Source organism: Mixophyes fleayi, chromosome 3 (assembly GCF_038048845.1).
Source record: "Mixophyes fleayi isolate aMixFle1 chromosome 3, aMixFle1.hap1, whole genome shotgun sequence".
Taxonomy (NCBI): Eukaryota; Metazoa; Chordata; class Amphibia; order Anura; family Limnodynastidae; genus Mixophyes; species Mixophyes fleayi.
In genome coordinates, this window is record NC_134404.1 from 149,502,928 (window position 1) to 149,528,901 (window position 25,974).

Here is a 25,974-nt window from a genome sequence, read left to right on the forward strand (position 1 = left end):
CCCATTGAAGATTACAGTCTAAATTCCCTAACAGATAGACATACTGAGAGAGACTACGGGCAATTTAATAGCAGCCAATTAACCTACTGGTATGTTTTTGGAATGTACCGGAGTGCCCGGAGGAAACCAACGCAAACACGGAGAGAACATACAAAATCCACACAGGTAAGGCCATGTTCGGGAATCTAACTCATGACCCCAGTGCTGTGACACAGAAGTGCTAACAGCTAAGCCACCATGCTGCCCATATATATAACCGCAGGCTGACAGGGTGTGTCAGCAGTGAAGAGTGATTAAACAGAACACCTTCAGAGAACACATTTTTGAATTTGAGCACTTATTCCGAATTTGTAAAAATGTGCATATCACTTGAAAAATGTACTTCAACTCCCTCACTTGTATTTTACATTGCAGAAATAGCAACTGCTCACACACATCCTTTCACAACCTTTTCCTGTGAATAAATAAACATTTTTTCACCAACACCAGTTCTAATATTTTACTAGTTCCTACCAGTTATACCTAGTAAAATGTAGGGCACTATTTAACAATTTTGTCCAGTAATAATTACTGCAATTTTAAACGTCAGCTTTTTTTAGGGATGGAAAACTGCTAGTTTCTTGGTGAGCCACTGTGTTGCATAACAGGAGACCATCATCTATCAACACTAGTCTAACATCACTTTTATGAGAGCTCAACAAAATGTCAGTTGGTGCAAAAGCTTATTGCTCTGCTTATTGTTTTAGTGCACTCGTGTCTACCTACCACATTTTGGAGCGCCTGCCCACTTTAAAGTCTTCGCGCCACCTATAATTCAATATCCGCAAACCCTCAAATGTAGACATATCCTCCTGAAAATGTGCATGGTGGAAACAATAAAAATGTCACAAATTCAACTTATTTCTTATTTAGGATCACTGACTCAGATTAGTCTCCTTTATGTTTTAAATTAACATGAGAGTGAGGGGACATTGGGACTGTTTTTATTACATTTGTCACTTTTGTGCATTTCAGTGTTTTTATTACATTGCTATGAGAAGTTGTTACACTTTAGGTTTTCTGAAACAATTGTTTTTTTTTAAAAAAGGTTTTTAATGTAATGTTGATATAATGTAATAGTTGACTACAGTTTGTAGTTTGTATATATTTTATTGAATATGAGTTGGCAAATATAGCACAGCTTTTGGCTAAATTAGCAGGGGATGAGCTCCATATTTGGAAGGCTCCTAGTGGTAATATGTGTAGTAATATGCTGAGAAGGACGACTGACTTATTGATCTTTGAGAAAGTATCACTCTGAGACAAAACACATCATAGTGGTACTGTGCAGGAGCATCTTCCAAAGGATGAAGATTGTGCCAGGACTCAATCTTGTTACAGCTGAGGTCTGGATTAAGTATTCAAACTGAGATTGTTCTAATCAGCCTGAAGATAGTACAAAGCTTAAAGTGGCCACTTTTTATTTGTAAGGTATTATTTAATGCTACTACCTTGATTTGAGGCCAAATAAAATTATACCCTCATGGCCTCATGTAGTGTTGGACTTATTTTCCATCTATTACGCAGGCAAGAATTGTATCCCAGAAAAAGATCTTACACAGGGTATCTTGAGCCAGATGTATCTAAGCTGACATCACTCTAATAAGGGTATTCAATTGTTAGCGTTAACGGAAAAAAACAAGCGCTCAAAAAATATTACCGTTTATACGGTAATATTGCGCGAGAAAAGCGTTAATATGGTAGTTTACTCGCGGAATTTCAGCTCGCCGCTGCTAAAATTCCGCGAGTAATTACCGTATTAACGCTAAGATTTTTTGAGCGCTCGTTTTTTTCCGTTAACGCTAACAATTGAATACCCCCCTTAGTTCCTAAATTACACTAGTGATCAAGTTTCCCGTCTCCTGACAGATGCATATGTGTCTGAGTCTCGGGGGTATATTTACTCAACTGCAGGTTTGAAAAAGTGGAGAGTTTGCCTAAAGCAACCAATCAGATTCTAGCTGTCATTTTATAGAATGCACTAAATAAATGAAAGCTGTCTCTTTGCTGCGGGCGTCCCGGCCGTCAGCTTGGATTATAGAACTCCCTTGGCGCTTGAAACAGATGGAACAGTGATAGATAGCAAAACGGGTTTAATAGAACACAATAAAATTGGGTAACAACCCTGCAGTGTATTTTACACTAACATAATATATTAGAAATTGCACATATAAAGTTTTATACCATGAAAGCAGGTGGGCAATGTCTTTGTAAAGTCCAATTGATCAATATGGGCCACAAAAAGCACGGTTTTCAGGTAGGGCTAATAAGAGTCCACTATATCGCCAGAGAAAACAAATGCAGTCAGTCCTGTGCTGAGTGGCAAATGCAAATACTCCTTTGGGTATGTCAGCCGACAATAAATTCCAGTGGAGGAAGTCTGAGATGCACTTGTAATAGAGGACTTACCCTCACTTTATAGGGCCGAAAGTGTCCTCTCAAATTTCTGCTTGATGCCACGAAAGACTGATGCGATGGGCACAGTGTTGCTGATGCGCTGGAGAGCGATGAAACAAACCCGGAAGTCATAGGCAGTCTCGCGTTCTGCAGAGTTGCGCATGCGTGAGCGGGTCCGTTCGCTATCCAAAGCGGCTGTAAATGTCAAAGTGTGGGGCCCTTGGGGGGCGAGAACTGGTCATCCAACGCGTTTCGCTTCTTCAGGGATCGATAATGTGTTGCAGGCCAGAGCTGGAGGTTAAATATATTACTTTCTGGAAAAGGCTCCAATGGCTGATAGCCTGGGCTGGGTCTGCAAATGATGGGCAGGCGCATTAACCAATCCGCGGGTTGTAATGGTTCATTCTAGATTGGGATTGGTTCTCCCATTCATTAGTAAACATCATCCACGTGTATAAACGGAGTTAAAAATAAATACAAAAAGTCAGGTGACTGAGACATCGTATCTTACAGAATAAAGTGATTATATTGAATTAGTACCCGTTGTACTTATTGTTTAGCACAAATTCCAGATTATAAATCACTTACAGTGGCAACAACCGGGACGCTTGGTGCTCCCTGCCTCCTCGCCCGGCCAGCTGCCAAACAGCCCGCGCGCACGCCTTCCATGGCTGATTGGGGCATTATTATTACTACAGCCACCTGGCTGAATTTGGCAGCTGGGCGCCCTGTGTGTTTATTTGTCCACATGACTATTTAAGGCAGTGAGGACTGAGCCTCACTGCCGGTTATAGCTTCCAGTCTCTGACCTGCTCCTTTCTCCTGTTCCTGTGCTATTTTGGATTGTCTCTCTTTGTATGACCCCTGGCTCGCTTACTAGACTTTGTTGGATTGCCTGTGACCCTGACCTCTGCCTGTTTTCCGGATACATTGCTTTCTGCCGGCCCTGACCCTTGCCTGAACTTAACTCTGTTGTCTGCTCTTGCTCCTCTAACCTCAGCCTGTTTCTGGACTCCGCTACCAACTACCATCAGGCCCTCGCCTGCGCTGCAGTAATATTATAAACTTGTACTACTCTGAGTATAAGACCTGGGGGCATCTGAGTACCTGTGAGTGCGTACAGCTCTATGGGAAAGGCAGCTGCTATAGGTGAAGACCTCTCCTGCCTGTAATACAAGTTTATGGTATTTCTGCCAGCCATAACAAAAGCTAGAATCTGATTGGTTGCAATAGGCAACATCTCCACTTTTTCAAACCTGCAGTTTAGTAAATATACCCCTCAGTCTACAAAAGCCGCATTTGCTCCAACATGCCCTTACACAAACCCTCCTTCCCCTTACGCCTTTTCAATTGTAAGGGGCATAATTTAAAACTATGCCCAAAAATATAGAAGAAAAACAAAAACTCTTATCAGAAATACGTGACTTGGGACATTTGCTCATCTCTTTGACCGGTCTTTGTTTTCAAGAAAAAATAAACAGAACGTGTGCTACTCTTACAGAAGCAGGGGCTGGGTGTGGAGATGTGGGTTAATTGCCTCTATTCTCTAACTTGGAATATTCAAAGGTGTACCTGCAATATCAACAATGCAAAATAAGGGCAATTGACTAGCACTTCATTAGGACCATTTGGTATATTCTCTGCCACTTGAGTGAACTCCTGAGCAACATTATGCAGTTCTCCAAGTTCCCCTCAAGGCTATAAATTACATGTGCAGAGTTTGCTGTGCTAGATTGGAACATTGAACTATATTTTAGAATTTGAAACTTTCTCATTTCACTTTGGCACTGAGACATTAAGTTATAACTTTTTTCTTGATTTTCTTAATTGTAGAATCAGTGTAGTTAGATGTTTGTAACAATTGCAGCTTATGTATTTTATATTGATTCCAGTGAATATTTATCTATGTACATTTAATTTAATTAGATCGTATATAGATATATTTATGTATGTGTCTTTTGGACTATTTAAACCATTTTAAACCATTTTCCTCTCATCTAGTTTTTCTGCTTAATTTGGTAATTAATGTGAAGCAAGCTAAGAACCTTTTTTACTTGTTTTGTTAGGTTTAAACTACAGGCAGTTGCAGATCCCCCTAACAGGCAGCCACTCCTTCACCTATTTCATTTATCATTCCAATTATTAGCGCCCCTATTTAGAAATAGTTCTGTTTTTATACATTTGTGTATTCCAATGGATATTTTGTCAATTTTTAATACATGAAAAAATAGCCACAGCTGCACGAGAAAAAATATTAGATATCCCTTAAGTTGGCCACAAAATAAGCTCAGTATTATTGCTTAGATGCATAAGAATGTGTTATGGTTATAGTTCAATGGTTCGATAATAAAAGTGCTGTAATTACTATATTTAATAGATAGCAGAAACAGAAACAAATTTCCAGGTAGTTTGAATTTGGTGCTTCAAAACAGTCTAATAAGTTTGTGAAAGTCACATTATAAACAACTTGTTATGTGCCATTGAAATTTCTTTTCCATTTCAACCTATTAAAAAGATTCATAAATTGAAGTATATGCTCAAAATTGTGAAAGATGTTTTCCTGTGCAGGTCCCATTATTTGCATTATGATTTGTATTTAACATATGCTGAACTCTAACTATAGCTATACATACTTTGGATTCCATTTCTATTTCGGTGTGCACAATGTAGCCAGCAATATTTCTTAAACTAAACAGACAACGAAAGCAAAAGGACGTGAACACAGAAACATTTGCTAACTTAGATGATAAAGTACATATACATGACATATATACCAGGTATTTTGTTGTAAGAGTATATTAATAATTTATTTGTATCATATGTATATATAGTATATGATTTTTAGTTGCTTTCACTATGGCATCTTTATTTGCCTACTTGCTGGCACTTTAATTTAGCATGTACCTTTAAACTGTTGTATAGATGTTAAGTAAGCTAGTTAAGAATGCCAGATTACGGCAAAGCCCTCCGTCAATAATTAACAGAGGTTTGAGTGCTTTTGAGGAATGTAGATATTGTGTTTCATATTTGAAATGTGCAAGACTACCCACACGGTGTGAGTAGCAGGGAGACATGTTTTGATTACACAATTCATTTTTCTACATTACATTGCAAAACTATCGAGATTAAGGGTTACCAAGAAGCAGTAGGTATGTTTAATTGACTTTTAGCATTAGGAATGTATTGAATTTGTTTTATATAAAATATACATTTTTTAAAATATAAAATATACCATATGGTGTTTGATTTAAATGAAAAAGAAGTAGCTGTAAAATGTTTATTTTACATTTTATATTTAGTATTTTAGTACCAACAAACGTTAGCTAAATTGCAACATTGCATTAGATTACATGTACTTTAAAAAACAAGATAGAAATCCAATGTAACTTAGAACATGTCTTAGAACATTTTCTGAAGTGCTTCAAAATGTGTATTTAGCCTACATGTGGGAATTTCTAAGCACATGTGATGTATGTGTGAGCGAGTTAAGGGTTATTTTTCAAGCTCTGAAATGATAAGTGCCCAAATCCAACATTTTTAGGAACGCTTTTTAAAAAAACTCGAAACATGGGCTGTACATTTTAATGCATTGTCAATGCATATTACATTGTATGGGAATGTTTATCCATTATCACAAATGCATATGGTTTACATTGTGCATATAGAAAAAAATGTAGGCTATTTAAGATATGTAAACTTTATTTATGCACATATGATGGAGCTATTAGCTTTCAATCTATATGAATAGAAGGAAATCTAAAGCCTTCAAGAAATGAACTTTGCTCAAACTATTTAAATATTGCAATAAAACCAAGCTCAAAGATTACATTACATAAGGTAAGATATGACTGTTTTTAAGTTAATCATTATAGTGTATATACTGTATTATGTTAATATACTAGTTCTTTTGCAGTTTATATACATCAAATATTATGTACTCCTTTTAGTACTTATAGGGGGGGAATTCAATTAGCCGCAAAGTGTCTCACGGACGATCCAAAGACACTTCACGGCAGAGATTTTTAACAGAAATCTCTGCTCATCCCCATAGAGGTGCAAGGAGATATGAGCAGAAATTTCTCCCGTAATTACCGGTAATGTGTGAATTCCCCCTACAGAACCTATTGTATGAAGTCTTAAAATGATGCATATATGCATTTGATGATATCATGTTTTGTCTATTTTTTCATTGACATGAAACCTTCAATTATGGCTGTAAAAAAGCATTCCAACTAAAATATTAAAAAGTACTTCTAACAGTGCTCTATGTCAGAATCTGTATAAAATATGTGAATTAGTGAACAATCAAATTGAGAATGTAGTAAAATGAAAAGTAAATGAACTTAGTAGTATGTTAAGAAGCAAAAATTAATTTTAGTGTACCTAAGCTGAACATTGAGTGCAAAAGACACTTTGTAATATTCACAAATATGTGTAATGTTGTCTGCATCAATGTATAATGCTACATGCCACACACTGTATGATATTTTTAGTTTATACTACTTAAATTGTATAATGCTGCTGATGTCTCAACAAACGACACACTGTGTATTTTAACAATACAATTGTAATTTTTTTTAAAAAAAAAATTAAAAAAATGTATGATTAATTCACACCATGTAAATTTTCGTTTCCTAGATATATGTCAGAAAGTTTTCACTGCTGCCCCATCTTCAGCAGCATGTGTTAAAATTTGTTGTGTGGGCCTAACAAGCTTCTGAAGATACCTAATTTCAAAAAGATAGTTGTTATCATTATCATCATCAGCAGCTATTTATATAGTGCCACTAATTCTTCAGAACTGTACAGAGAACTCACTCACATCAGTCCCTGCCCCAATGGAGCTTATAGTCTAAATTCCCTAACATACACACACTCAGAGAGAGACTAGGGTCAATTTGATAGCAGCCAATTAAACTACTAGTATGTTTTTACAATGTGGGAGTAAAACGGAGCACCCGGAGGAAACCCACGCAAACACAGGTAAAACATACAAACTCCACACAGATAATGCCATGGTTATGAATCGAACTCATCACCTCAGTGCTCTGCGGCAGAAGAACCAAGGAGTGATGAAAATGCAAAACAAAAGCCACGTAAAGAGAGAGGTGAGGGATAAAGTAAAAAAGATGTGTGGGTGTGAGTTGAACCTAAATTAAGAAGAGGCATGACTAGCTTCTTTCTACTAGAGGTCCAAGATGAGCAAATTAATCAAAATTGGTCAGGGAACCCACTACTACACTATGTTGCTATTAATATTATTTATATTAATCTGTCATCTACCAGTGTTCTGAGCCCAGCACAACAGAGCTGGTTTTGAGGGTGCCATAAGTGCCTCTGCTCTTAATGCCCTTCTCCTGACCTTTTGTTTCTTTTTATAAGGTGACCAGCAGAGGTATGCACATGTGTCCTTATGCAGCTGGTGCTGCACATGTAGTCTATTAGGGGTCCAGAATCTCTCTGTTATTGGTCTGCAGCCAAAGGGTTACATCCCTGCCTGTTAGACATATTTGGCTGGTTAATACTTTTAACCAGCCAAATAAGCCAGGACATGCTTGATAGAAATGTAGGAGCCCCAGATAAAACTGCTTCAGCGTGGCCACACCCTCTACTACAAAAGCTCGACAATGATTATCATAAAGAGCCCCAAATTTGCAATAGCCAACCCTGCCCAGAATATAACTTTGAATTAACCTCTTTTTTGCTCTTTACATCTCACTGGTTTTCATGCTCTCTTTTTGGAGAAGTAGATCTTACATGTAAAATTCTCCCTCTCATGTAGAATGTCCATTAGTGATGCCAATAGTTCAGCAACTATAACCAGGCTAGTCATTGTCTGTAGCAGTCCCTTTTACCTTAGACCTTGATGTGGTCATCTGTACTCAGTTGCCTCAAGGTTGCGTACACCATGGATCTATAGTTGCTGATCAGTGTGAAGTCATTGGGGTATATTTACTAAACTGTGGGTTTGAAAAGTGGAGATGTTGACTCTAGCAACCAATCAGAATCAAGCTTTCATTTTGCAGCATGTACTAACTAAATGATAGCTAGATTCTGATTGGCTGCTGTAGCCAACATCTCCACTTTTTCAAACCCGCAGTTTAGTAAATATACCCCATTGAGTCAGAGTTTATCAGTCGAAACAGTGCTAAAGCAGCAAATGATCTAGGCCTTAACTTTACAACCTTGTACAACTGATACACTTACTTAGTTTACTGATTACTTACTTAGTTTTAGGCACTGGATTTTATGATTGCTGCTTTCTGTTTTTCATATTGCAGCTCTGTATAAAAATATATCCTGTTTGTGTAATCATCTATGCAAAAAAAAGAAAATATGTACAAAGAAAGAATAACTTGTATGTTTTTAAATTGTCGCTAGTGAAACAAGAGCTATAAATCCTAAAGTATCCAGATGTACTATCTGCATTTTTTCATATATTTTAAACATAGCATGCAATGAAAGCATGTGGATAAAATGTATATTACCTTTAAAAGTACATGTATAGGATCTGTTAGGCAGAACTCTGTTATCAAAATGGTTTCAAAAAACAGAAATGAAAAAGTAAATAATTGCTGTTTATGAGTAGTATGGATAATCATCATCCCCTACCTCAGTCAGTGTAAGGAGTGCTGTTGGACAATTTAATAACCAGGGGGTTGTCTGTTTTTGGAAAAACAGAACTTTTAAAAATTAATTTATTATTTAATTTCTAAAATAAAATAAACAAACGTGACATTTTTTTAGCAATAAAAGATTTTTATTGAGGTTTACAAAGTTTACAAGGCACCAAAACAAAACCATAATTCAAACAAACAGAAAGGAAAGGAGGGAGGGAAGAAATCAGGAAGAGGGAGCAGAAAACATGCTATGATTTAAATACGACACAAAAATGAAAGATAATAAAAGATCTAAAACACAACAATCAATGCAAACTCAGATAGAGTAAGGAGGTGGAGAAGTGTAATTTTCAAAATAATAATTGCTCCAATCGAGCCATTTGACCAGGGAAGATGAAGGAGAGGTGGAGTATGGGAATAGTTTCCAAATTAAAGCTTTTTTGTATAATATCAATTAACGCAGAATAGGCATTGTGTGGGAGATTTCCAATACTGAGCAATTGCCACTCTAGTGGATATAAAAATATGGCCCAGGACATATCTGGTATGGCTTTGCGCTTGGGGAGGATAGTGATGCAAAAGAGTCCCCACAGGCAAGGAGTGTAAGTCAACATTCACCACGCTAGGTATCAGTACAAACATCTTTGACCACAAGGGACAAAGCCAGGGCAGCTCCAGAAGACATGAAGAAGAGTTCCAACCTCACCTGAGTTTCTCCAACAAAGTAGGGGTTAAATACATTATGTGGGTGAGCTTAACCAGCATTTTGAATGGTTAATAGATTTCGACATTGTGAAAATATTTTGGAAAATTCTGATCCAATCATCATCTGACAGAGACAGGTGAAGATCAGACTCCCTTTGGATTTGAGTAGACAATTTACAGACTTCTGTAGAGGGCAAAAGACACTGGTACGAGGAAGAAATCCCACCCGAACCTCTGCAGGCAGATAAACGGAGAATAATAAAGGGGGGTGGTAAGGAATAGTCCTGAGACTGGTGCCTGACCTGACGGTGTTTTTAGAAATCCTTGTTAGGGACACCATAGGTATCAGGCAGATAGATAAAAAGAGTCATGGTGACCCCGTCTAAAAGATGCTGTAATTCGGTCATGCCTTGGTCTTGCCAAAGAGTTAGCTGCAAATCTGGAAACAGTTTAGCAAGACCATTAATGGAGAGATTAGAGGATGGAATGGAAAAATCAGAGTGCATAAAAAGCATTTTATCCTATGCCAAAAGGGAGTCTTTTACACTAGTTGGGATAGTGGTCACTAAAAGTCCATGCTTCGATGCAACCCATAAAAGATCTGCCAGGGGAAAAAGCAGAGAGAGGTATATTTCAAATGAAAACCATGGCTTAGATACGCCATGGGTCAGCCAGTCTGCAAGCTGGTCCAGCAAGCATGCAATATAACAGAACTCCAATTTGGGCGCTGCAAGGCACCCTTTTAGTTTACATCGGGCCATTTTGCCTTTAGCCAACCTAGGGCATTTACCCTTCTATATAAAAATTTATCCATAGTGGGACAAGGTACTAAATAAGGGATAGAGTGAAATAAATTTAAAATTCTAGGCAATAGCATTATTTTCATTGTTGCCATCTGGCCCTACCACAGTTATCCCACCTGTTTGTCAAAGAGTTAAATTATGACAGAAGGGAGGAATAATTACATGTTAGCAAATCAGAAGGATTGCCACAGATTTGTTCTCCCAAATCATTTAAAATGTTTCAAGAATATCTAGGGAAGCTTTGGGAGTGGCTATGGCAAGAGTTTCGGATTTTGATTTATTAAGTTTGTGAAACGATGCTTCAGCATATTCCTGAAGAACATAGTGAAGAGGTGGTAACAAAGTCTCAGGATTTGACATGAACAGCAGGACATCATCGGCGAAAAGGCACCAATTAAATGGAAGCAATAAAAAAGCAATAAAAACATAAAACATGGGTTCCTATTATGGGTATAAAATACATACAATACAACAAATATATTAACGCACATCGGCTTCTTTTTACATTTGAGGCTCTATATACTTATATAAATTATTAGGTCCCCGTCAAGATATTAGTTTTTGTATGGTTAATTGCTACCAAATATTTCAATGTTCACTTTTATTGTTACATCCATGCATCAATTTCATGTATATATTGCACATAACGATGTTAGTTGTTCATTAGTGTAAGTCATTTCACTTCAAACCGAGTTCTAAGTAACGATTTCAATAAGCAATTTCAATTCTTAAGAAAATCGATTAAAATAGGTAAGGTCATGGAAACATAGGCCATGTCATAAATCTTTCTGTAACAATTTAAGCCCAGCAAACTGGTATTTTTAAGTGCTTGGAAATAGCCTTCAAGAAGTACTAAGAATATATGAGACAGGAGATTAGAATTATCTGCCTTAAGAGTATGCCATTTATGATATGACACTGCATTACTGTCTAGGATAATTAGTAGTTTCATTATCCGATGATACTTAAGCTGGATACACACTACAGAAAATTATTGCAGATGCGATTGCTGTAGTGATTTTACCAACGACCTTCAGTCCGGATGAGCACCTAAATCGTGTAGGTAAGTTTACATACCTACACGATTTACCTTCAGACCTGTGCTCTTTATCTCTCATAACTATCTGCTGAAAAGATTGTGACTGCACACTGTACAGAGACCTGCCTACACTGCTGGTTGTCAGTGTACACACTTCCACGTCACTCCATTGTTGATCGTGGTTTTTAGGAAGTTTATAAAACCAAATCAAATTATGTGATGTGCTTTGGTGCGATAAAATAAGATCATGGAAGCATACACACTAGTGCAATATCTGACCAAGCATTCGTTTATCATGTGATCTGCACGATAATTGGATCTAAACTTGAATAGTTTACCCAGCTTTATTTATTCTGTGTTATGATTTCAAATGTCAGATCTAGACATGCATGCAAAACTCCTTTTATAAATAGGTGATTGACAATGCTGATATATATGTTGACTAGGTTATAATAAGAAACATTTGGTGATGCATGATTAATATTGTTATTTCTTTATAATTTTGAGGTAAGTTAGTTAATGTTGCTCATGTTGTATACAGTAAATGCTTTTTGGAAAATAAGTTAATACTTGAAATTTTTACAGTTTCAACACACGAAAATGGTGCGTAAGCCAGTTATTGTAGTCCATGGAGGGGCATGGGCAATACCAGATGATCTTGCAGAAAGCAGCAAAATTGGCGTTAAAAATGCAGCAAAGTGTGGATTTTCTATACTTGCTAGTGGTGGAAGCTCAATGCAGGCTGTAGAATCTGCAGTGCGCATGTTGGAAGACAATCCAGTATTTGATGCAGGTATTATTTTGAGATATACTGTATATATATATATTTCTTTTACTGTCTATTTTTTCCACAGTAATTAAACATTTTATTTTATTATTATTATTATTATTATTATTATTATTATTATTATTATTATTATTATTATTATTTTAATAGTTACTGTGTGTAAACTGAATATAAGTAAATATTTTACAACCTTTAACCCAAATTACAGTGTGTATGCTAATTTTAAATGAAAGAACAGGTGCAAATTTTCAAAAGAGTACTTGGCTTACAGCTTTCTAATCAAACTAATTTTATTGTTTTGCTCACTGTTGGTTTCCTTAGAAATAAACTTTTTGACATTTTAAGATTTTTTTTATAACAATTATCTAGGGTAAAACTGATAAAATGAAAACACGATAACATTTATTGTAAATTATCTACGGTTACTGTAACAAACTTACAGAAATACCAGGACATTCTTGTGAAATATATTTATCTAATTCTCTATTTAAAAAACAACAACATTTCCTTACTTTTCTTTGATCAAGATACCCGTTTGAGAGTTACAAGATACTCAAATAGACTTTTATCACTAATAAATGTGATTGTAACCTAAATAGCAATTACCATTGGTTCCATGTCAGCATGGTTCCAATACTAAAGCCTTGCGCTATCCAGTGATAGCTACCTATGACATTGGGCCGTCTCTGGGACTTTCTGTCACAATACAGATGTACTCCAGTGCTTCTGCATTGTGCAAACAGCATTTGTATTTGTCAGTATACATTAGTCCTGTCTCTTCTTATACAAGTAGAGGATTCAAAAATAGAAATGAAGAAAGAAACAAATAACCACATTTAATCAATTCCTAGTTAAGGTAATATTTTTTTTGTTATCGAAAACCTTTTTTAGCTAAGGGGGGAATTTAAAAAGTGTGTACAGAATTAGAGTTGGAAGGTAAACAGATCCTGGCTCAACTTTAAATTACAGTGTTAAAATAAGCTGCACAGAAAAATGCCGTTTCACTGCATGCAAAATATTTGCACTCGTACCCCTTGATTTGCAGCACTGTTTGTCCAGGTGCAAATTTGCATCATTTAGTTGGATATGCTTATATCTATGAAAGAGGGTCACCGTAATACGTGCAATGATTTATCGAGAAAATACTGAATCATATCAACAAGTTAGTGATGCTATTATATTCATGTGTATTTTAATTGTAAATAATGTCTGACATTTAGCAAACATTTGTATACTGCTTGAATGGGTCTGCCATTACTACTCTTATATTTGTTCTCATCTAGTGAAAAATAAACAGCTACCTGAAATTTTCTGCTATAAGAAGAATCAGACAAATGCCCTGTAGATTTTATGACACCATTTTTATAGCTAAAACCTGCAATGATATTGTTATATTGCTAAAAGCATTGCATTTCCGTAAAAGAGACAATAAAAGCAAAATGTTTCTCTGTAATCAACTCTAATAGCCGTCAGGATAGTTGTTGTAAATAGCTCTAAAATTGTTTTTCTAATATTTTTTCCAAAGCTTTAGGGGAATAATATTTTCTTCTCTTTCATACTGAATTGCTTCCTACAGGTCATGGGGCTGTGCTGAATGCGAATGGTGATGTGGAACTTGATGCAATTATAATGGATGGCAAAAATCTTGCTGTAGGTGCAGTTTCTTGCATTAAGAATATTGCTAACCCTGTCATGTTTGCACGCACAGTCATGGAAAAGGTACAGTATTAAAACAAAATTCTTATTTTGGGATATTTATGGAATTAAAATAACGTGTAAATTAAAGCAGGTTATAAAACATGACAATCAAAGATATAAAATGTAAATATTATTTTTATGTTGAATAAAATGAGAAAATTAGAAAATTAGTTCTTTAGAAAAACTTACTTCATTGTAGAGATGGGCGGGTCCGGTTCTCCGAGAACCAAACCCACCCGAACTTTGGGTATCCGAGTACCGAGCTGAGCAGCTCGGTACTCTCCCGCCCGTTCCGAATCCAAATCGAGGCCGAACATCATTGTGACGTCGTCGGATCTCGGGGCTCGGTTCTCGCGATACTTCAACTTTATAAATACACGCCTCCACAGCAATCCATCGCCATTTGACAGAGGGAGAGAGCAGGGTGTAGTCATAGGCTAATTAGAGCAGGGACAGAGAATACAATATTGTTCTTGCAATTGCTCTAACCAAAATCGCTAGTGCAGAGAGGAGGATAGAGGTTTATTATTTTTTCTTCATATTTGGCACTCCCCAGCGCTTTTGGGGTGTCCCCCATAATTGTGCATAAATATTTCTAGCTGTCAATAGTCATATCTGTCAGCAGTATCTACTAAATAATTTTTAGCACTCCTCAGTGCTTTTGGGGTGTCCTCCCTAATTGTGCATTAATATTTCTGGCTGTCAAAAGTCATATCTGTCAGCAGTATCTACTAAATAATTTTTAGCACTCCTCAGTGCTTTTGGGGTGTCCTCCCTTATTGTGCATTAATATTTCTGGCTGTCAAAAGTCATATCTGTCAGCAGTATCTACCAAATAATTTTTAGCACTCCCCAGTGGTTTGCGCTCAGAATGGATTCAAAGCAGTCCACATATGATCTGAATGAGCAACCAGGTTCTGTCACCAGTCCTGATGTTAGTGTTCCCATTACATCATCTGGCCAAGGCGATGTCAAACAACAGAGTGTTTCCAAATTAATGCAAAAAACAAAAACCCAAAAAAAATTTACTGTATTGAAGCGAAAAAGAAGTGTAACTGAGCAAAAGTTAAGTGACGATAAAAAAAAAATTGCAAGCATGCCATTCTACACACGCAGTGGCAAAGAGAGAATGAGGCCTTCACCTTTGGCTATTAGTGGCAGATCCCAAAAAGTTACCCAGCCTACAATTGGTGCACAACTACTGTTACGCGTCAAAGCCGAGCTGCAAGATAACAGTGAGGCATTACAGGAGAATATTTGCTCTGATTCACAAATGACAACAATCCCTGTGGAGAGTCCATCCAACAGTGGGATGTCTAATCGTGAGCATTCTGCTGATGTGTGCCTTAATAGCCCGAGTGTAGCCGGTGATACCCAAATTGAGGATGCCCCTTTGGAATTAGAAGAGGATGAGGGGGAGATTTGTGTAGGCGACGAGGGCGCTAATGATGATGTTGATGATTATGATGCAGACAGATACCAAATTGCCTTTCTCAATTTCTATTTATATTCTAGATTATATAACGGCTGAATAGTTTTCTATTTTACTCCTAGTGGAGAGAGGATCTGATGCAGACAGATACCAAACTGCCTTTGTCTATTTCAATTTATATTGTACAGTATATAACGGCTGAATTTATTAGTATTTTATACAAGTGGAGGGGGGCCTAGAGAGACAGAAACCAAACTGGCTTTCTCCATGTCAATTAATATTGTACATTCTATAATGGCTGAATTTTTTGTTTTTTAAAAAAAGTGGAGGGGGGCCTATAGAGACAGAAAGCAAACTGTCTTTTTCCATTTCTTTACATATTTAACTATAAGTGTAGGGTGTAATATACATCCAAAGACGATGGCTGCATTGCCAATATGCAAAGATGGAGAGGAAGACAATCTGTTTTGTGTGTAGAATAAATGAAGGCCTACCAACAAAGAATTAAACTGTTTTTTTGGATGATTTATTACCTCAACAATTAGATTACTTGTCTCTAAAACAGTTGGAGCACTAAATTGGGTTATTTTAGGCACAAAAACATGGATTTTCCCAAAAATAGCAAAACAAAACCAAACAAAACCAAAACCAAAACCAAAACATGCAATGGCGGTTTTGCAAAACCAAAACACGACGGTAATCCAGATCCAAAACCGAATCCAAAACCAAAACACGGGGGTCAGTGACCATCTCTACTTCATTGTAATAAGTAGATTTATTTATACTCCTTTCTAGTCTGCCTTAAATGTGATTGATCTTATTTGTCAAATTCATTTTCATTACAGTTAATAGTAAATAACGCTATTTGACAGTATTATGTTGAGATTTAATTATTTATAATATATTAATATGATCTTGGAGTCAGTTTTTTTGTTAGTGTAAATGTTACTATACCCCTATTAAGTCATTATGTCACATTTGTGCACCTTAATGTTTTAATTAAACATTGCTTTACGTCTGCATATAAATCCAGTTTCCCCTAGCAATTAAATATAGATGGCACAATAGGCATCTCATCTAAAGTAATGGCGAAATTAAAGTTATTTTTCATGTTCAAAAATGCTATGTGTGCACCTACTACACTTGTCTTTTAAAATGCACAGTTTACCTCCTGTTCTCTAACATCTCTCTTCCTTCCAAAGAAAATCAAATTTTATTGCATTTGCATTGTCTCAATGTGCACCTGAAGGAACCAGTGAAAAAGACACATCTGCCCACAATTATTTGCATGATATGACAAAACATAAGCAACATTTGCCCAGTATCTCTACAACATTCCAAATAAATTTGTGTTTCTCTATTAGTAGAATATTGAATTTATGCCAGTTGCTTATAAACCACTTAAGTGTAAAATTATTGGGCAACAGCAGAGTACCGTGTGTTCATGTATATGTTTTCTCAAACATATGGTTTTGGTCAGCTAGCTATGTGTTTTACTTGTGCTCAACCATTTTGTTTTCCTTATATGCATATTTAAAATTTAATAATACAATTTTGAGAAAAATATACTTCAATTATTATTAACTAAAATACTAATATACTGTATATATATATTTTTTATTATCGCTGAAGTATATAGCAATGATCATATTACACAATGCTGTGCAGAGAATCGTTCACATCAGTCCTGCTTTCCAGTTTCTTTTTGGACTTTGAGAAGAAATTGAGCACACAAACATGGGGAGAACACACAGAAAGGTCCATGGTTTGAATTTAAACCATGACCCTCAGTGCTGTGGTTCAGCAATACTAACCATTGCATGGCAATACTGCCCCACTAATGCATTGTGAATGTTGTGATTTCATGCTTAATTATTCTTTTTAAGAAGGGATTAGATGTCTGATTGTGTTATAAAATAATGTAACCACTCTCTAGAAATATGCAGCACTTCTTTGTTTAATGTATAGTGCACATATCCATGAGAACTAACACATAAGTGTGTATAAGGTAGCACATTTTCTGATGTCACCTGGTTCAGTTATTAGAGATGTTTAGTGCCTGACCAACAGGTTATCCAGTGCTAGTATACCCCTAGAGTATGTGTGTGTTTACTTCTTCTGTCCATTCAATATCAACCTCAGATTGCTTCTGTTTTCTTGTGACACTTAACTTGAATCCCCTACAATAGCAAAACCTCCCAACTGTTCCAATTTAGCTTTTAAGGGACTTTGCTGTCACCACAACAATGAAGACATTTGTCCCAACTGTCAGAACTGTTGGGAGGCTTGTTCTTGGTGTGCCCTGAAAAGCAGTTGTATTTTAAAGGGAGGAAAGGAGGTTAGTGGTGGCCTAGTGCTTCAGAAGTGACATGGCCATGCCCCTAGCACGGCGTGACCATGCCCACTTTAAGTTGGCATTGCAACAGACTGTCCCTACATACGCAATAAAAATATTGTGTGGAATGAAAAACTGGGCTGCCTGCTTTAACCCTCAGCCTATACCTGACCATGTTCTATGTCCTTATCTCTTTCTCATCTTGTTCTGTCCCCTCTCAGCAGCTGTCTAGAGGGGCTAATCTGGGAATCATGACCTGTGAGTATTAGCGGTGTGACAAAGCCTATTATATCCTTGAATACTAGATACTCATTAGTCTCCATGACTCAGCTGAACTAATGCAAATCACTTAAGGCCAGGTTGGTCACTACTAGTGCCCTAAAAAATAACACTAAAATAAAGCTAGAGTAAAGTATTTTATCCATTTTAAATAACATTTTTGTATTAAGATATTTTCTCAATGTTTTATATTACATTTTAAAAACACCAAACGTCCTTCAAGCTTAATTATATACCTGATAAACATACGCTAAAACAACTATCACATGTGAAGAGGTTCCAGTTAAATAAACTTGGCATTTGTATTGCAATGTATAATAAACACTCCACTATAATCTGGTACAAATAAAACTGTAAAATAACTACCAGATGTATTAACTCCTAAACTACTAAACAGATGTTTTCCCTGGTATTTTGTATATACAATAGATGTAAATCAAACCTATTCATTATCTTAAAGTTTTAAAGCTAGAAAGAAAAAAAATAACTTTTAAACAAAATGTGTTGCTTTGATGTGGTATTGATTCCAGAAACAGTATTATTGTGACAGTTATGCAAAATGCTTAATCCCAAGAAACATCTATTCATTCTCTACAAGATTGGTTTTGTAAGATTGAATATATATGTATATAAGATTAATGATGTCAGGCATACATGGCATATGGTTTTAGGAAACAAGTCAATTTTAAAATCATGACATGGAATAATTTATCAGCAGAACTCGTGCAATAGACATCTCAGAATGAAAGTGTTCTTAAAATAAGATAGCATTGTCTTACAAAAATAAACAAAATGTTCTACCTATCTTGTTGTGACTGCTATAAACCCTGTGGTTCTTGATTCATATAGTAGTTAATCAATGCAACATTTACTTGGCGATTTCCATGTCCATGAAAAATAAATACTCTATTTTTAGGATTTAGTGCTATTTTATAAAAGTGTATGTGTGGATAGTTTCTCTTGTAATGAAACATTTTATTCATAGCAGAGAACTTCTGGGGATAGATTTACTAAAGCTTCTAAAAAGGAAAAGTGGAGTGATATGGACGTTTCAGAAATAATTAAAAAACTAAGTCTCTTCAGAACAGTCTCAATTTATTTTGTATGCGCAATACAGACCATTCAATTCAAATAGAATAATGGTAATTTCATATTACTTTTGCAAGCATTTTATACCCTAAAACCACAGAAATAATACGTAGATAAAGCATCGCATCATATAAGACTTTTGATCAATAATATCACTCCACCTTTTGATCAATAATATCACTCCACATATAAGGATCTCTCAACATCTTACATCATCCGCCAGATATAGGCATAAGTCCAAGTAGACCTTGCCACATCTTATCTGCCGTTAATCTTACTGTACCACAGCTTCCCCGTTTCCTGACATGAACAACGGAGGGCAAATTTATGTTTAAATACATTGCGCTATTGTAATATATTTTAGATATGTTTCCCCATAAACCTTGAGTAACCCTGTCTGTGCAGAAAAACAACTTAATTTGTCAATATAGATATGCATTGTAGCTCGTTAACTCTTAAGCATTCTACTATCATTTTATAACCAGCTCTAATTCAACTTCCATTTTGTGTGTATTGATTATCCATATCAGGAGGCTTTACCTATAGCAACCAATCAGATTATAGCTATAATTTTCTAGAATGTACTAAATAAATAATAGCTAGAATCTGGTAAGTTGATATGATCAATATCTCCACTTTTCCTTTTTAGAGGCTTTAGTAAGTTTATCCCCCTGGTCTCCTTTTGGCCAACTCTACCCATATCCTAATGGTTTCTGAGTACATTACAATTTATACATCATAAAGTCAATTGGATATGTGGTTCTACAGACCTGACTCCATCTACTATATTAAACAAGTAATCCTGGACAAATAGGGGGAAATTCAATTGGCCGCATTAGTGACAAAAGTAACGTGGCCTGTGCCCTATTACCGATATTACAGTAACAGTGCGTGTAATTACCGTTAAGGCGGCTTTTTGCTCGCAACTCCCTGAGCTGCTAGCAGAAGACAGGGTAAAATTTACCGTATTAACCGTATTAACTGTAATAGGTTTAATGCTGCGCTACTTCAGGGGGATTTGAATTTCCCCCATAGTTAGATAAAGGGACATATAATGAGCATCTAGAACAGTATTAGCCACAGGCAGCCCTCGAAGCCTTGGCCTGTAGCCCCCAGTTCCTTCCTGCATTATTGTCAGGTTTCTTTGTTATAGCCTGTAAAACTTGTTTAAGATACCTGCTGATATGGTATTACAGTGAAGTGTCTCTTTCTTTAAGTACAAGTTTTGATTTAACTTTTTACTAAGATTAAGGCTAATGTGCTGACCTTTTGAAGGTTAAAGAACCACGCATGCAGGTGCTTAAGTGTATCTGATTGCCCATTACTTATCTATAATTTTTCATTTTACATTTCATTTAGTGTTACATATCTACTGCTTGACTTTGTGAGATATGTAAGTGGGCTTAAGAATCAAGAAAATTAATTTACCACCTGATTTAGATCTTCAAAAATATTTGCTTGACTAGAAAATAAGAATCATTGCTATAGCTGCCAAAGTTTGAAACAAGTTGTAATTGTGGTTCACCATGTCTCTACGGCCAAATGCCTTTTAAAATAGCCGTTAACGCATTTAGCAGTGGATATCACTGGAATACTTGGTGATCCACAGTTACAGATTTTGGTTTCTGTTGATTGACTTCCTGTTCCAGACTTTGTCGTCTATAGAAGTGGCTACTACATTTATTCCAATGGTCTAAGCACTTAAATATTTTCTAATACTGTATGTAAGTTGGTTTTACTTTGTGTATTGAATAAATGTTCTATGGGGTCTATTTATCAATAGGAGAAACCCATTAGATTTAGGATTTTTCCGTTCATCAAAGCCCCCTGACCAGTTAGGACTATCGCCTTTAGAACTATTTAACAAGAACAGTGAAGGTACTTGTATAAGATGGTGTTAACCGGGGTACAGAACAAGAAAAAATGCTTTATTATTACGATAAGCATTTTTTCTTTCTTTTTTTAATTAAAGTTATTTATTTTTTTCTATTTCTTGCATTTTTTTAAAATTTATCTTCATTTATTCCCTCTTTTAATGAATCTGGAACTGGAAGCCCAAGTCCAGGTGTCACACGTCAACCCACCGGCTTCTCTTCAGGTTTCAGAAAGTGCCAGGAATGCCCTTCCTCTCTCTCTGCAATGTTAGATGGCGACGACATTTTAATTTGTTCTAGCTATCTGTTGATTAATGATTGGGGCTTCCCTGCATGGCCCCTTATTGTCTCTAGTACTTATATGGCACTTTTGACAGTCAGAAGGTGCCAGAAGAATAAGTCTTGCCTGTGAATGTTGTTCCTGGTTCTCTCTGGTATTCCCTGCATTCTGCACCCCTGTCTCAATCTCTGTCCTGGGTATCCCACCCTTGCCATGGTGTCCTGGTTATTCCAACCATGCCAGTATGTCCCGGTTATTCCATGCACTCCAGTGTATGCTGATTTTTCCATCCGTTCCAGTGTTGTCCTGATGTTATGATAAACTGTGTGTTTATAATGATTGCTGAGAAGTCAGGAGTAGGTGAAAATTTGTGAAGTTTACTTTTGTACAAACACACAGTTGCAAGGAAATAGTGGGGCCCTGAGAAGGAAGATTGGGGCAAGGCATAACAAAAACATGTCTAGTCCAGGATAAAATTCTTAGACAGCATGGTACAATAACACAATTAGGATATGGCAGGATATGCATGAAATACCACAGTCTCTGAAAAACACACTGAACAACAGGCTATTTCACAGGAGACAAATGGTGTAGTCTACAAATATTTGAATCAAGAATGGGCGCTAATGTATCACCAATAAGCAGCCCAAGATAACATATAGGGAGCCACCTGCTCCCCAAAAACATATATAACAAGCAAAATGATAACTCACAGCGCTGAAAGGTTCACATACATGAAATGCCAGCATCTAACATGGATAGCTGTAACATAAGAAGAAAATATACATAGAGCAGTACAGTCTCAACATCATATGGGGATATGTAAGATGTCTTTAAAGGTGATCCCTCTTCCACAATGTGTTCTAGGTGGCCGATTATTGAATAACCACGTGTGGGGATCCCCGAAGGGTATGTGCTTACAAGATGGTTTCTTTAAAATCTGCACATCAAACAAATATGGTGAAGAACACGAAATCCTTTTCTACTGTAGTCTCCAGCAAAAAACATGTGTGCAAAAGATAAAATCATAGCATAATACCATTTATTGCAAATAATTCAATACACATAAAAACCGCAGAAATTGGTCTGCTTCTAGGAGCGTACCTCACAGCAGAATGAAAACAGCAAATAGATATTTAGAGATGGGGTCAATTACCCACACGGCAGTAAGTTCTCAAAGCTGCAGCATTCCTCCGGTAGTCCTAAACGATTATCTTCCCTGTTGAATCAATGCGTTTCAAATTCAATGGATTCTTTATCAAGATACGGAGGAATGCTGCAGCTGTGAGAACTTACTGCCGTGTGGGTAATTGACCCCATCTCTAAATATCTATTTGCTGGTTTACAGGATGCCCAAAGCACAGGAACATAGGATCAAAACAGCTGGAACAGGGCAAAGCACTGTTTAATGTATAGAGTAAGGGGCGGGAATATAACATCAGGGAAGCAGGTGCAGGTGATCAAAGAAGTGAAATAATGTAACTCCTACAGGTAAGGTGCAAATGTCCAAAGTTCACAACAACTTATCTTCTACAATGCCCCTGTGGTCTCCCAATATATTGGTAGAACCATCAGAAAATTGCACATAAGGATATCTGAACATCAGAGAAATGTAAAAAAAGGGTTTGACAAGCACAGTGTGTCTGACCATTTTTCCAAACATCACTCAAAAGATCCATCACTGTTACAATTCATGGGCATCAAAAAAGTTAACAAACTCTGGAGAGGGGGAGACTTTATTAAAAGTATTTCAAAAGAGGAATCGAAGTACATCTATATGATGAAAACCTTGGCGCCAGAAGGGCTTAACATCGATTTTGAATTAGGGCAGTTCCTTTGAAGGTGTTTTGCCCATATTATGTGATATTTGTTCCTATCCCCTTTATCTGTAAAATAGGTTGCGATATCACCCAATATAGTATGTGCAAATACTCCCAAAACCAATTAACAACTATCTTCACGTACCCATGCATCAGATTCATCCAAATATCATTGTTGCTAGGGGATATCACATACCCCAGCATATGTACTTTATGGTGAATATGAAGTTGCTATTCCCCTAGCAAACGGACGCTTACTAATATGTGATACCTGAACGCTCCATTCATTACTTTTTACCAGTTGCTATGCTATGGAAGCAATATCGAGTTTGGGATCGCCCATAGGGCGTGGCACCTGTCCATCATAAAACAGCGTCCAATCACTGATCTCTATCAGCTGTTATATTGTGGAACTAATATCCATCCTGGGATCGCCATAGGGCGGGCCACCTGCCCATCAGAAAAAAGTATCCATTCATTTACCCTTATCAGCTGCTATGCTGTGTAAGCAGTTCCAGTCTGGGATCGCCCATAGGGCGGGACACATGTCCGTCAAAAAAGCGACCAATGGGAGGACGAAAACGAACAACCTATCAGTTGCAACCTTCCGGAAATGGCGCCTATTTAAAGTCCCAACACTGCTTATCACTTCAATTAAGATCCCTGAGGAAGCCAGCCGGGCGAAACGCGTTGGTTGTATACCCCCATACTTAACACATCTACCAAGGCTGTCACCACATTTATCGTGGACCCTTTCTGAACATCGCTCCATAAACGGAATTGAATCGCCGCATGCGCATGCGCACCACACTCTGGAAACATCAAGCCATCCTCCTGGCAGCAGGACGCTTTCTGCGTCCCCACGGTAACTAGCTAGAGGCAACACAGAAGTGGATTAGGTATACGGAAGCTTTTGCAGCTAAGCTGTAGCCCTGAAAACTTCAAGGGTAAGTCCGATTACCAGCCTCAATCTCTGGTCTTCATCCGTTGGACACTACTGCCTAGGTCTTGAATAAGGAATTTATCTATTAACCAGCTATTGTCCACGTACTGATTCATTATTGTACATCTCTATTTTTAGCCATACAAGGATTGGCAGTGGGAATATATTTCTCACAGGACTTTGTTTTTTGGACTTTATTTTGTGTTTTTGGACTTTACTTTGTTTTTTTGTGTTTTTGTTTTGTGTTTTTTGGTTTTTTGTTTAATATTCATCCAAATTAGCATAACCAAGTTGTGTTACATTTTGGATGCTGTGCTTCATTTTGTAAGCCATGTTGACATGTCACTGATTACTGTCAATTGAGTTGCAACTCATTTTTACAATTAAATGTGCATATTACATGTTTCATGTTGCAGTTCCATTTCCCACTAGCGCCCAGGGAAACACCACTTAAATTGCACAATAAAACAATAGATTTCTGATTATTTACATAGCAAAATCAATAAGCATTACATAATAGAACTATGTGCATAAAGTAAGATTTCTGGTTATTTAACATGACCTGAAAATAAAGTGAAAAGTACTCTTTGCTGGATTATTTACCAACAAGCAGTATGAAAAATCTTGGCTATTCGTACAGCAAACTATTAGAGATGTAAATAAATTATTGTCCGATTTGATCGCTGTGGGTCCAAAGCAAAAAAACTATTTATTAAGATGTGAGGGGATCACATTTTTAAAACAAAATGATTTTACAATAATAATCAGATGGAGGAAAAAGGGAAAGGTTAACAGAACAAAAGTATATCACCAACACAAGCAAGCATGGCCAGTCAGCACAAGAGCTTATCTAGGATAATCTGCCTTCCAAAGGCCAGTGTAGTACAATTTATTCAGTTGAGATAAGGTCATTATTATTATTATTATTTTACCAGTGGAGTACCCCAAGGATCAGTGCTTTTTAATATCTTTATTGGTGACATTGCAAATGGTATTGAAGGGAAAGTATGCCTTTTTGAAGATGACACAAAGATATGCAACAGGGTAGACACACCCAGAGAAGTAAAAAGTAAAACAAATAATCGATGATCTAGGTAGCCTAGAGGAATGGTCAACAGGGTGGGAGTAAAATCTATTCAGTCTCATTCATCAAATTTTGAATCACCAATGTTATTTGTATCCTTTTGTGTCCTCCAATGGAGAAAATGTCAAGGTCCAACCTGATAGCAGTTCAATTGGGATCAAGTCTCTATAACTTATGGTTCTCAATTTGCAAGGCTATGTAGTAATTCATTCCTGATGTACAACCAAATCTGAAGCCTTTGAGAGTGTAGACTAAACTGATTGGGTGTGGGAGATTGTTCCACAGCTGGGGAGTGGCCCGGGCAAAGGCATGGAGGCAGGAGTGAGAAAAGGTAATCAATGAAGCAGTGAGGCAGTGATCATTTGCAGAGTGGAGGGGGCAGTAAGAGAGTATTTAACATCCCAAGGTAATGTTGAATCTGGACGAAGATTCAGTAGATTATTGTTAAGTTAGTATAGCCTTGAGATGTTTGTGTCTGAGTAAATTCCAAATTCAATCGGAGAAGAATTTTTATTGTCCTAAGACCCCTTTTGATGAATAGAAGCCATGTCATTAGCAAATCCTATTGCAAAAATGTGTATCTATGTGAATATGATGGAACAGTGATATTAATAGAACAAATGATGCGGGTACATCTCGCTGCTACAATGCAACTGCATGCGACCGCATTAGCCAGTCTCGTCGAATTGCAATCGCATCGCACACAGGAAAAACAATTTATAAACAATTCAGACTGATTGATTTGACCAA

The 25,974-nt window shown here is 36.8% G+C and overlaps 1 protein-coding gene across 2 annotated transcripts in view; it reads left to right on the top strand.

Moving 5' to 3' along the window:
* Positions 1-25,974, top strand: part of LOC142144111 (isoaspartyl peptidase/L-asparaginase-like) — a 198,401-nt gene that overhangs the window by 118,719 nt on the left and 53,708 nt on the right. For both annotated transcript variants that reach the window (XM_075202571.1, XM_075202572.1), the window contains exons 2-3: positions 12,189-12,396; positions 13,967-14,109. In XM_075202571.1, the coding sequence (XP_075058672.1) occupies positions 12,204-12,396; positions 13,967-14,109 (336 nt within the window). In that variant the 5' untranslated portion in view covers positions 12,189-12,203. The remainder of the gene's footprint in view (positions 1-12,188; positions 12,397-13,966; positions 14,110-25,974) is intronic.